Source organism: Apteryx rowi, unplaced genomic scaffold (assembly GCF_003343035.1).
Source record: "Apteryx rowi isolate R43461 unplaced genomic scaffold, aptRow1 scaffold_89, whole genome shotgun sequence".
NCBI classification, from domain to species: domain Eukaryota; kingdom Metazoa; phylum Chordata; class Aves; order Apterygiformes; family Apterygidae; genus Apteryx; species Apteryx rowi.
The window spans coordinates 974,656-987,779 of NW_020451193.1; the positions used below are offsets into that span (position 1 = coordinate 974,656).

At 35.4% G+C, this 13,124-nt stretch overlaps 1 protein-coding gene across 1 annotated transcript in view; it reads left to right on the plus strand.

Annotated features, from left to right (window-relative positions):
• Window positions 1-13,124, plus strand: part of ITGA4 (integrin subunit alpha 4) — a 42,965-nt gene that overhangs the window by 16,540 nt on the left and 13,301 nt on the right. The window contains exons 12-18 of the mRNA XM_026090977.1: window positions 4,729-4,823; window positions 5,192-5,282; window positions 6,656-6,701; window positions 7,079-7,233; window positions 7,701-7,855; window positions 11,053-11,202; window positions 12,596-12,672. Of these exons, the coding sequence (XP_025946762.1) occupies window positions 4,729-4,823; window positions 5,192-5,282; window positions 6,656-6,701; window positions 7,079-7,233; window positions 7,701-7,855; window positions 11,053-11,202; window positions 12,596-12,672 (769 nt within the window). The remainder of the gene's footprint in view (window positions 1-4,728; window positions 4,824-5,191; window positions 5,283-6,655; window positions 6,702-7,078; window positions 7,234-7,700; window positions 7,856-11,052; window positions 11,203-12,595; window positions 12,673-13,124) is intronic.

A 13,124-nucleotide genomic window follows, 5' to 3' on the forward strand; every position in this document is an offset into this window, starting at 1 on the left:
AGTACAGGATCCCAGTGGGGCTAAGCTGGAGAACACAGGCAAGAACATCAATGGCCATGCACAGATACTGAATTCAAAATGTAATGGAGCTCTGAGGGAGCTCGCTCTTCCCATTTTTCCTATACAGGGGGATCTGTTTTAGGCACATAGAAGCTGAGTGTACACCCTTTCCCCCAGGCTGAAACACCCTGTCTAAATGTGGTAAGGTGTGGTCTGAAATTTCTATTGATATTGTTTAGGTGGAACTCGCTCAGAGGGCGGAGAGAGTCAGTTACCAGACTTCTGCATCTAACTTCTGTAATGAGTACAGGGAAAAGTATAAAAAGGATAGACACTAAAAAGGAAGCACCATTTGAAAGTTATAGATTAAAGTTATTTTATTTATAGAAAACAGATGAAAAAATAGAAGATCTGTATTAATATCTAGAATGACGGCCATGGCCTTTTACTTCCTTTCTGCTTACATTCAGGCTTTCTAAAATGTAACTGCTACAGAAATCTCCATGATCTACTGCTCCCAGCTTCTTCCCTTCTTGAGACCATGGCTGTATAGGTAGCTTGCAAAAATGCAGTTGACTAGGGGGCCTTCAGCTAGACTGAAGGCAAGCAGCAGGGAACTGGCCCAGTGCTTGCATTCATCTTGTCATGTTTTCAAACAGATAGGAATGGTCAGTGTTCCTGTTTGAAAAATTTGTATGTACTTCCCTTCAGCAGAGAGGCCGTCACAATAGGCTGTTTAGAGAGAGGATAAAAATACAGCAGGAGCTTTCTACTCTTCCAAAATTCAGGCACGGCTTAGATTTCTGTCAAAAATTGGTCTCTGTGCAGGGAGTTAACATCCTTTGTGCAAAAACTGCCAGACTTTACTGGGCTGTATCTTTATAAAGTCTCTGTTTGTCTTCATGCTTTTGAATTTCTCTTATTTGCATTTATCAACCAGTGTTCTCTTGTCACTGTTCCCTTTATCTCATGTTCTTGGTCCTGTTCTGTAACCCGCAATGCTTGGAACAGTCATTTGCTTCTTTTACAGTCTCCTCTTCCTTAAAATAGTCTTTTTTCTTCTTTGGTACCAGTTCCTTTAACTCTTCCTAGATTTCATTTGTCCTGCTTTGTATTACCTGTGCTGCTGTGCAAATTCTCCAAACGAGAGAACATTTCTTACTTGTTTACAAAGTCTTACCCGTTATTACCTACTCATTATTAAGTCAAAACGTACTATGCATTTTGCACACAACCTTCTGGTTTTGCCCCAAAGCATTTGTAAACTGCAAAGGAAAACAATATCCAAATATAGGGCTGAGGAACAGAGAAGTAAAATCAAATTAATAGCAGCGTAGCAAAATAGGTATATGACACAATATAACATACAATGGGCATCACAAAACTGCAGGGGAAGGCGTAGTAAACTTTTGAAGGGAGCTGAAAAAGATGGAGGAGATATTTAGTGACAGTAGGAAAAGAGATTTTTCTTGTAAGAAAAACAGCTGGAAGCAAAATATGAAGAGAAATTGGGTGATAGGGACCATTTGTCTGTAGTAAGTAATAAAAAAGCACAGCAGAGCCAACTTTTTCAATGATATAAACCTTTAGTATCAGCCCTGTGAAGATAATGGCACGCGTGTTGGTGTAGAACCTAACCCCACCCCCCCCAAACATATGTTTTGCTTTAATTAGACAGCATAACTTGGCTGTCCTATTTTCATCTCACCAGTAGAGAGACATAACATGTTTTGCGTATCTTAGTCACTGAAGTATGGATTCAGTCAGTATGGATTCAATCAGAGAACCATTCAGCTAAGCCAAGTCATCAGAACTTTGCTTTTCTTGTGTTTTTGGTGTGGTGCAACATACCATCTTTCAAATTTGCAGATAGTTCAGTTATGTTTCATTTGTGAATGAAATTTCACAATTACTAATTTATACTGGTGAATTTTAAGATACTGTAATTCATTCTCCTTTTCCCCCCTCTTTTTTGGTAAATGTCCTCTGGCTATTTGAACCAGGGGGTTTTTTGGTAATGTTTTGGTAAGGGCTGTTAAGGGTTTGTTTGTTTGTGTTAGCACACCCATCTGGGATTAAATCATCTAGGCATAAAACATATTCCTTTGTTTAAACCAGCTACCTTCATTTCCATGCTGAATGCCCATTCAAGCCTATCAGCTGTTAAGAACATTTCAGAGGAAAATAAATCGTTCATTTTAGTCAATGTAAAGAGTACTTGTGCTTCAGTGATTTAACCCATGTGGGAATAGCAGAGTGCAGGAAAATCATCATAGTTTCAGAAATGCAAGGCAATTTTTTTTTTAAAGGCCATGATCATTTTGGCTACTCTGCATGAAAGCCTCTTAGGGGCCAAATTCAGTATTGTTAGAAAACAGATTTTGGACTGAAAAAAATTAATGCCTGTGGTTGGCCCTTGTTTTCCAGAACCATAGTGCTTCAGGCATAATGATGTTAGTGTCCTGGTCTGTATTATTCTATTTGCCTTAATTTTTAGCACTTGCTTCTGAATTCAGTCATATCAATTTGGTCAGGCATAACATGCATCATGATTTGGCTTTCTTTAACTTTTCTTTGTACATGAGCTGAATAAAAGTAATATTCAGCCCATTAAAGACTAAAAAGTGATGCTATACTTACAGTTTCCTAAGAATGTAGTGCATTGCTTTTTCCTCTTAACTCAATTTTAATGATTTTTTTGCTTTATTCTGTGATTACATCTGTGTGCAAATCAAAATTTGATTGCATGAAGTAATAATGCTGCATTTTGGGAGCACCTTCTTTCTTTTCATCTCTATCAAGTGACATTAATTTTATTTTCTAATTTAAAGTGAATGTATCTTGCTATTGTTGAAACGGTCTGCTTTTCTGTATTTTTATTTTATAAGCACTTTACGTTGCTATATGTTCTTTGAGGCTCTGCTGTGTTGTGTAATGTTTGTAAAATGCCTTGTATGAAGAGGTTTTGGTGTCAGTTCAGGAGTTAAGATGTAGCTGAAATATACAATTTAAAAAAAAAAAATCAGTTTTGACTGTTTTCACAGCAGTGTTGAATTCTGTGGTAACAAAGTTTCATGCCTAAGTTGACATATGTATTTTATTCTGTGTCATGTTTCCATCTTGGGTAGGTGGAGTGGTGGTAGCAAGTCTTAGTAGACATGTATTTCAGACCTGGAGGGAAATGAGAAGTAAAAACAGAAATGTAGAGGATTGTCTAAGTAAAAATATTTTACAAAACAACTGTGAAAGGTATCTTACTGAAGTGGCAGAAAAATTGTCATTTCCATTACGTACCTTTGGGTATTTTAAAATGTCCTTTTGTCAGAAGGTATTATGAAGGTATTATATAGAATAACATGATTCAGGCTTTTTCTGTAGAGTCATGGATGCCCCACCAAAGTGTTTGGAATAGAAAGTTGTTGGGTTTTTTTTCCATAATACCTATGTTTGTATGTAAGAGAACATTTTTGTCGGTACGTCTAATTTTGCTTTTTACTACAGTATGGACAACCCATATACGTGTTTCTAACTCTTTAGGTTTTAATTTTTAAAATTTCAGAAAACCCATATTTTTTTTCCACCTACCTGTTTGTGGAAATAAGTATGAGTTAAAGGTATTGTTCTTTCATCCCATGCTTAGTATATTTATGCTGCATGAGGGATCCTGGATTTGGGTCATCTTGGTCAGGCTAGTTTGTTTTTTACACTTACTGAATACAGAAACAGTATTGAGAGCAAGTACCAGGACCAAGACTCCCTGCTCACAGCTAAGTTAATCTATGCAGCAGTTACATAGGCAAGGTCTTTCTTCTGCAACACGTGTCATGTTTGCTCAGTGCCACACATTTCACAAGATAGCAAATGCTTTGTCTTGATGCGGGAGAGATGGGTTTGAATTTCCATAGGCTGAGGACTGCATGTAGTCCAAGTCTCATTTCTGGGATAAGTTTTCTAATCGCTAGACTATTAAATACAGAGTGCTACTCAATGGTCCCTTATAAAAGAAAGCAGAATTTTGAGAGTGAGAGCTCTAGTGTCTGTATCTGTTAGATCTATTCAAAGCATATATACCAAACTGGGGCCTGGGGATGATCCAGACTATATTTTGCAGCCCGGTTATTTTTGTGTAGAAGATTAGACACCTGCCTACTCAAGGTCGGATACTTTCAGAAGCAGAGCTGATGGTGCCTGGGAAACTCTCAGGTGAAGGCAAGATGCAAGTTGTGAATTTAGCCACTGCCAGGATCATGAAGGTGCTGGGCAAGACTTTTGTGAACTGTCCTTGGGATGTCTGAGCGCCACCTGAGCTCCATCTGCAGCATGAGTATGAAAGAGGACAGAAACTATACAGCCATTTTCTTCATATCATGAGTCCCTTTTCCAAACTGGGTAGTTCCAGGAGCCCTTCCGCTTCCTCCAAGAGGCAAAATGAGCTGTCACTCTGAAGCTGTTATGAAAACAACTGTGGTCAAAATCAGATGTATACAAATTGCACAGCTGTACAGCATCCACTTCTCAGATTACCAGATCAGATCTCTGCTTTCAAGTGGTGTACACCTATATTTGTTATAAATGCATCTACATTTGTCATAGGGATGGTACAGTCTGCCGATTTCTCTTGCTGAAAAGGTTATAAAAATCTGCAGACATTCTACAAATAATATAATATGCATGTAACATAAAGACTTAAAAATTATTACTATCTCTCATTAAACTGTTTTTCTACAGATGTAGCAATTGGGGCTCCACAGGAAGATAATCTAAAAGGAGTTATTTATATATACAATGGCAGGGAAGATGGAATAACTCCATCCTTTTCACAGGTATGCTTTTTCTATTATAAAAAAAAAAAAAAAAATCAATCCAGAAAAGCCTTGAGTTCAAATTTGAGCCTGTTTTCTGTAATTTAACCTTCAGAACAGCTGAATTACTTTAAAACAAATGAATTTCAGAATATTTTTACATAGCCTGTGATTTCTAGTCATAATATATAACCCGTAACAAAAAAAAGTTTTAGAGGCTTCAGACAGGATTTCTGGGGGTATAATATTTGCAGCAATGGAGGAATATTACTTTCAAAGGTATACGTTCACAGGCAAGTAGCTGCCTTCAGAGGCAGGACGATTGTGCTAACATACTCAAAGATTAGCTTCCAAGAATAATCTTCTTTTATTTTTCCCCTCTCCTTCAGAGAATACAAGGACATCATGTCAGTAATGCTTTAAGCATGTTTGGACAATCCATATCAAGCGGCATTGATGCAGATAACAATGGTTATCAAGGTGAATTAAACAATTTTGTTTATTTTTGTTTATGTGACAGTAGAAATGAATAGGGAACAACCCAACCATGCTCCTTGTTACTCCTTCCAAGAGCAAAATCTGTTATTAAGATGACATGTCATATCTTGCATTTGGGAAAGAAAAAAAAATGATGGGGTAAAACTGAGGGCAAGCAGTCAGTTTTTTACGGTCATCTAACTATTATCGAAGGGCTCAGAAAGATGTGATAGTGCATAGTACAGAGGAGGAAGAAAAACATGATTTTTGGTTTTATGGCAACCACTTCCTCTGCAAATGTCACAGTGAGCTAGGTTGGTCACCAAAAGTATGTCTACTCTTCAGGTTAGTGTGCTAACCTGAAAATCTTATATGTCTTTACGTAGTCTGGATCTTGTCATGACTTGTTTAGCTCAGTGACTCTCAGGCTGTTCATCAGCAATTAATTTCCATGGCCTCGGGGTTCAGAGCACTGGATTAAGAATGTTGTGGAATTCTTGTGGGTGTGACACAGAAGCGCTAATTTGGTATAAAACAATTTGGCTGGTTTCAAATATATACTCATTGTTTCAAACATATTGCCAAAATATTTTGACATTGTACAGATAGGTGTTATGTCAGATCAGGTACTGTCTGTCCTGCCCCTATGGGTATAAAAGCATAAAGTTATCATAAACTTAATTTTGTGTGCTCTGACTATTTCCACAGAAATGTGAATTTGTAATACTGGGTTAACAGGAAGTGAACAGGTAGTCTGTGCTTTCAGGCCATCTGCTGTTGCTTTTTAGGGAGCTGTGCTCTCATCATCTGAAAAGTTTACTCTTGTTTTCTCACTTGAGAAATTGTACTGTGTATATTTCTTCCCTTATCACATGAATAGTTTTCTGTTAATTTGGAATAAAATAACAAATCTATACTTTTTTATATCTGTCTATTTATAGTTTTTATATATAAATATATATAAACACACTTCATACATATATAAAAATTCAATTTTACTATATCTATGTATGTGTATATATACAGCAAAACTAAATATTTGAGTTACAAAGGAGGCAAGGACCTCCTGTTCAGCTGAATTGTGCTTCATTGTCAGCCCCTTAAACTTGGCATGGAAATCAAATCATCACATTACCAATATCTGCAAGTCCAGACAAATTAGTATGCAGCTTTAAGGGACAGGGAGCAAGTGTCTGAGGAATCATTTTCTGTACAGATAAGTACATCTTTGAATATTAACATAACCCTTATAATAAATAATGGGCAAAGAGTGTTTTAATGCTATCCAAAAACGAGTGTACTACAAAATGCTTGTACCTGAGAAGTAATTCTTGTTGAGTAAAGATGCTTATTATTTTTTTTGTTTATTTCTACAGATGTAGCAGTTGGTGCATTTCTCTCCAATTCTGCTGTGCTGCTGAGGTGAGGTTGTTGCGTTTCAATTCTTAAAGATCATGCAATTTAATTGTAAATTTTTAGATGTAATTAAAAAAAAATAGTAGGATGTTTTGGCTTCATGCTGCTCTTTGTGGTGTTTTGAATTTCAGTCATTAAGCTCTAGAATGCTCTATAACTGGTATGTTTAACTAAACATCTTGGAGAAAAAGAAAATATTATTCTTAAACTCCTTGAGGCAATAAAAATTTCACATACAGACAGCTATTTGGATTCTTAAGAATGCATAATTTAAGAAGATACCTTAAAAATGATAATTTTAAAATATAAAAAATAGATTCTGAAGAGATTCTGTAAGTTGATTCTGAAGCATTTTCTGAACGTTAACTCTTTTGTATTCTTAGAACAAAACCAGTGATAATTGTTGAAGCTTCTTTAAAACACCCTGATTCAATAAATCGAACTAATTTAAACTGCATGGAAAATGACCAGCCTGCCATCTGTATGAATTTAAAGATATGCTTTACGTATACAGGACGAGAGGTACCTGGCTATATTGGTAAGCTGCTTGGAAAAAAAAAAATCCAGTTAATGTATTCATTTGAATAAGAAATGAACCTATTTAGAAAATAATAATATTGGTATTTAATAATCCACTAATCTGAGCTCAGTATAAAATGAAAAATTAAAAGCTTGGGGCAAAGTCAGCCCCGTAAGTAACTGAAGCAAGTTTTCTTTAAACAGATTCTGGTGGAAAAATATAAATAGAACTTGCTAAAACGAGTTTCATTTAAAGCATGCATCTGGGATCAATCACTATGCAATCAATTCTCAGAGGGCTAGAAGCTTTCATTAGCGGTGGATTTGTCTCAGGGAATTTGTAAAGGGAGCATTTTGAGGTTGATATTATGGAACATTCTCAAGAGAATATGAGTCAGAAGATATAATTTTTATCATAAATTCATGAAAATTATTATGCCTAAAAAGTTTTTGTAACTTTTATTTTCCCTGATTTTAATTTTGTAGTTTTGTTTTATAATCTGAGTGTGGACGTGAACAGAAAAGCAGATACACAAGCGAGATTTTATTTTTCTTCCAATGGAACATCTGATACAACCTCTGGAAATATAAAGATTTATAGCAAGAACATTGCCTGCAAAGATCATCCAGCATTTATGAGGGTAATGTAATCTTCGATGTGTATTGTACTGTAAATCCTTTGCTGTCCTTTAAAAGGACATCTGCTGCAAAATAACTTGTATTTTATTTACAGCTCCATTACATAATTAGAAAAGTACAATATTTCTGTTGATAACTTCCACAATTAAGACCTTTTAGTTCTGGTGCTTTTTCAGTGTTTATGGGAAAGTCAATGGGCCTGTCATCTCTTATGTCAGCAAGAATGTGCATAATAATTATCACAGTGATGAAGGATATAAGCATTTCTTGCCTTTTTTTCCACCCTATTTTATAGAAAGCAGATCACAGATTGATGCCAATTTTGTATCAACTAAGAAACATGATATAGCATACGTTTTCTACTGAATGATTCTGACAGAACTTTAATATCTACCTTGTTTGTTAATGCAAACCCTTTAAACTGATAATTACACAGAGAATGTTTATTATGTAATTTTTAACCATTTCAAAGAACATATCTAAGGTCTTGCACTCCTTCTTACTGTGAGTGGAAGAGGTAGACTCACCTGATAAGAAAGGAACCCATTCCTGATCCATAGGAGGTGAAATGAATCGATTGCTAGAAGTGAGTCTGCAGCTGGAGGTTTATAGTGTAGTCCGTTTTGTGAATTTGTTGCAAGGAGCCAAAGGCCTGCTTGCAGGGCATGAACAAGAAGACCTGTTTGGAATTCTTCAGTTTCTCCCTGCAAGGGAGGCAGCACTCATCTAGGGAAATACTTGGTTAGAGAATCAGATGTGGAAAAGGGGAGGAAGAGCAGCCCATGGGAGTTTCATGAATGAATTTAGGGCTGAACAATTCTGATAAAGAACATGCACTGTGCCAACAACTGATCTCTATTCTACTCTTATAAGCAAAGGCTGCACAGATACATATCCTTCTCCTGGACATCTCAGCCTGAATCCTGGACTGCATTCGTAGTGAACGTGGTTACAGTTCTCTATTTGTGAAGGTGAAGATGTAGAAAAGACCTTTGTCACAGAAGAAACCTGCTAGTAGAATTGCTTAGGAAGAGAAGCTGCAGAGGTAGAAGCTCTGCAAGAGGAATGCGTATTCAGCAGGATGCTGTTGGAAACATGCAAGATAAGATGCCAGCCAGATAGGAAGGCCTGTACCAACACCATTAATAGACATGATATTAGCTACTCTGCAGGAGGAAGTTGGCCATTTGGTATCCTCGAAAGCTGATGATCCATCCAGCAGCAGCTATCCTTTGAGATTAAGGATGGTATCGACTTGGAAACAAATTAATAAGAATCTAGTCAGTGAGATTCTAACCCCCAATAGTCTCAAGGTCACTGCTGCCCTAGAGGAAATGATATTCATGTTTGATTAATGCCTCTGAAGCGTGAATGGGGGATCTATCTTGAAAGGACAAACGATCACAATCTGAACAAGGCTTAGAACATTCATAAGGCCATTGGTTGGACAAGAAAAAAATAAAATGAATCCATCTGCCAAACATTTTAGAAGCTTGTCTACTCCAACAAAAAAAATTGGAAAATAAATGGGAAGAACTTGAAGTCCTAGTACACAGTGAAACAATCAGAACAGTGGACACAGAGGAACTGTGTTGTATTAAACTCAGAAGTAATAGACTTATCTCCTGTAAGATGTTATCAAAGCGAAAAAGAATTCTTTAAAGAAATATTAAGGACAGGGAATATTTAGATGGAGGTGGGGGAAAGCATAATAAAATAATGAACTAGCTTGTCTAGCCTTTTCTTTAAAATCTTTAAGGTAGTAGTTCCATGACCTTTTGAAACCAGCATCTATCAGGGTGACTGGTGCGGTTTTCCAGCCTCTGTGCAGGATCAACAGACTTAATATTCTACAATTACATAAAACCTGCACAGAAAAAGACTCCCATGTATTTTTCTTCTTCCTTCCTTTTATTTATGTTTTGTTTATGACATCATTAAAAGCCAATTCTTCAAGATAAAGCTTCAGGGTGGAAAGGAAGCCTCTGTTATCTACTGGAAAATTGCCCAGATGCATCTCAACTGGTAGCTGCACCTAAGTGAATGTTACTTAAAGGAGCAGTGGCAAATTGCCCACTTACAAGAGTTTTGTATGCTAAGAGGGATCTGACTGACAGCTGACCTTGTATAGATTGCTTTACCAGCATCAGCAAGTATTTGTGTAGGAGGAAGAACATGATGTGGCTTGTCATTCCTATAGTCTACCATTAGAATTTTCCCTCCGTATAAATCAATTTTCTTAAAAATTCCTAATTGCAGCATTATGTAACTCACCTTCCCCTCACTGAGGTTTCTGCACTTGTATGAAGCTACTAAAGTTAAGTAAGTGTGAATGTCTGTCAAGTACAATCCTTGCAAGAGACCATGTACATTTTACATTTTTGGGTAAAGAGTAATTAATAGCTAATTAGTATAATGAAAGTAATATAAAGTAGATGCAGAGAAGACTTTGTGGAAAATTATTATGAATTAGATAACATGCGATTTGGTCAAAGCAAGCTTGTAGATAAGAATTAAAGTAGTGGCCATGTGGAGGGACAATCAGTGGCTGTCTATCTCATACACTTAGGGAATAATTTAATCAGGTTTGCTATTGTAGTACTCAGTGCTTCAAGCTGTTCAGTTTTCACAAGTAGATAATTTGGGCTCTGATTTGCAACATTCCTACACAGTCAAGGTTTCATGTCAAAATGGTCATTTACTGAGGAGTTTAATCTTCTTAGTGTGAAGTAGGAAATATAAAGGAAGAAAAATAAAATGCAGTTGTGAACTGATTTAGTAGTAATGTGGGAGAACTCCTTTTGACTTCATACAGAAATATCCATTCTGTTTGTCTGGAATTTTTGCCTATTTTTGTAATTGGGCAGTACAGCATTCCATAGGTATGTAAAGAAGTATTGTTGACTGAAGTAAGGTAGGTTGCTATTCAGTCAAACATCTTTTATTAAAAGAATCTTCAGTTCTGAAATGCCTGATGCTGTCATTGAATGTATTATGCTTTTCTGTATTTCTGATTACTTTTTTAAGTGACAAAGATGTCTGGAAAAATACATGAGCAGTATGGCTTAAGAAATTATTTTACATGTAAAAAATAAGTGTTCCTCTTTAGGTTAGTTCTAGGGATTTTTATAATCTTTAAAACATATGCATACATGTTTTGTCTTATATGATTAACTCATTAGGTTTCCAATTTTCATAGAAAGATGTAAGGGATATCTTGACTCCTATACATGTTGAAGCAAGTTATCATCTGGGGCATCACATTCTACAAAAAAGAAGCAATGAAGAATTTTCACCACTTCAACCAGTTCTTCAAAGGAGAAAAGAAAAAGATGTTATAAAAAGCAAGGTTAGTGTATGATTTTTTTTCAAATGCAATAAATAAATATTCATGTTTTAGTCTTTAGATAAAAGAAACTTCACATAGTAATAGCATGTGAAGGAATGTATTTTCCAGACCAGCACCTAGTGCCTGGATCTTATTTAATAAACTGGTATGATTTTAAAAAAAAAAAAAAAACTTAATTTTGGTTAAATGATTTTGTTTGCAGAACCTGTATCTAATTTATATTATGATTAAAAAAAAAGTGTGCAGAGAACTTTTAAGAATATATAATATTATATATATATAAAATATACATGTATGTGTAAATATATACATGTATGTGTGTATATATATATAATATACAATTTATATATACACGCACATATACGTACACACACATCTTGGAGCACACGGGTATGTAATTCATCCTTTAAAATATATTTCTGGAATTTTTTTTTATAACTTCTTCAGCTACACAGGATGAGTCACTTTCCAGTATAAAATTGTCCTTTAAAATGAATTCTGTGTTAAATATCTAATATCGTGTTTGTTTTAAACTGTTTCAACAATGTTGCTGAAATATTAATTCTGTGACAGTATTCCAGGTTTTCAAAAGCAGTCGGGGGGGAACAGCATATTCTGTATCCTTAAATGAATATGAAATTGACTTTTTTTTTCCCCCAGACCTAAGAGACTTTTACTCTGACTTAAGCAAAAGACAGGATGCTCTGAATTTTTAATGACCAGATGGTCATAGAAATATTATGACTTCTCACAAACAGTAAGCTTCACATAATTCAGATATAGTTGACAATCAGAACTTCAAGATGTCTGAAAGCTCCTTTTAAATGGCATTTTTTTCCCTTTGGTCTTCATCCAGTATTTTGTTTTAGGAACTACACAGTCTGAGAGAGAGACAGGCTCTTGTGGAATATAGGGACATAATTGTGCTCTGTAGAATACTGACAACCAAGGCACTGACACAACCAGCCCATGGTATCTCTAGGCTCATCAAATCTACAATACGATAAGTAAAGTTTGTGTAATAAAACTCTCTTGCAAGACTTACTGTTCCATATCATTAGGAGAGATTGCAGAGGCCTCTGTTCTGGATCCATTAAAACACTCTGCCCTTTTTATGTACTGCTTTTAAAGTTGGCTGACACCAAGCCACTGGTTTAACTGTGAGAGACTGAGAACTGGTATAGAATGTTGTTATTCTAGATACACAGAATGTGTTTGGAAAATGGCAAATCATAGCCTGAAAGAGTTGTTTTTATGAGCAAGGACTATTAGCGAATTCCGGATACTAGGTAACAAGGTGATAGATTTCTTTTTTTTTTTTTTTTTGAAAATACTTTTACTCAGTATAATCACCAAGTATTACTAAATGCTTTTTTTTTTTTTTTTTTTATAGTTTGTTTTTGCAAGGCTTTGCTCCCAAGAAAATTGTTCTGCTGACCTGAGAGTTTCTGGAAAAGTTGCTTTTCCGAAGTAAGTATAATGTAGCTTTCATTTGCAGAAAGTGACTCAATAAGATTTTATCTAAATTGTTTCTTAATCTTTTGTACATAAAGAAAACTAATTTGCAAAAGTAGACTATGGAATCCCTAGAAAAAATACAAGGAATAATGTTGAAGAATATTTCTAAATTATAAATCTTCCAGGAAATGTAACAGAAATGTATATAATTGAACTATTCTTGCCTAATCATAAGATTTTACAGCCTATAAAGCATAACTGCTTGACAAAAAGATAAACTTGTAGTTCTACATTTCACACATAAATTTGCTAAGGTAGAGAGCTCAATGTACATTCAATAGGTAGACCCCATAACTACTGTTAAATTGACAAACTATCAACTACTTCTGCTACTCTTATGGAGATATTAAGATACTATACTTGCACTGTACAAAAGAAGATACTTCAGTTTTGTACTAAAAGAT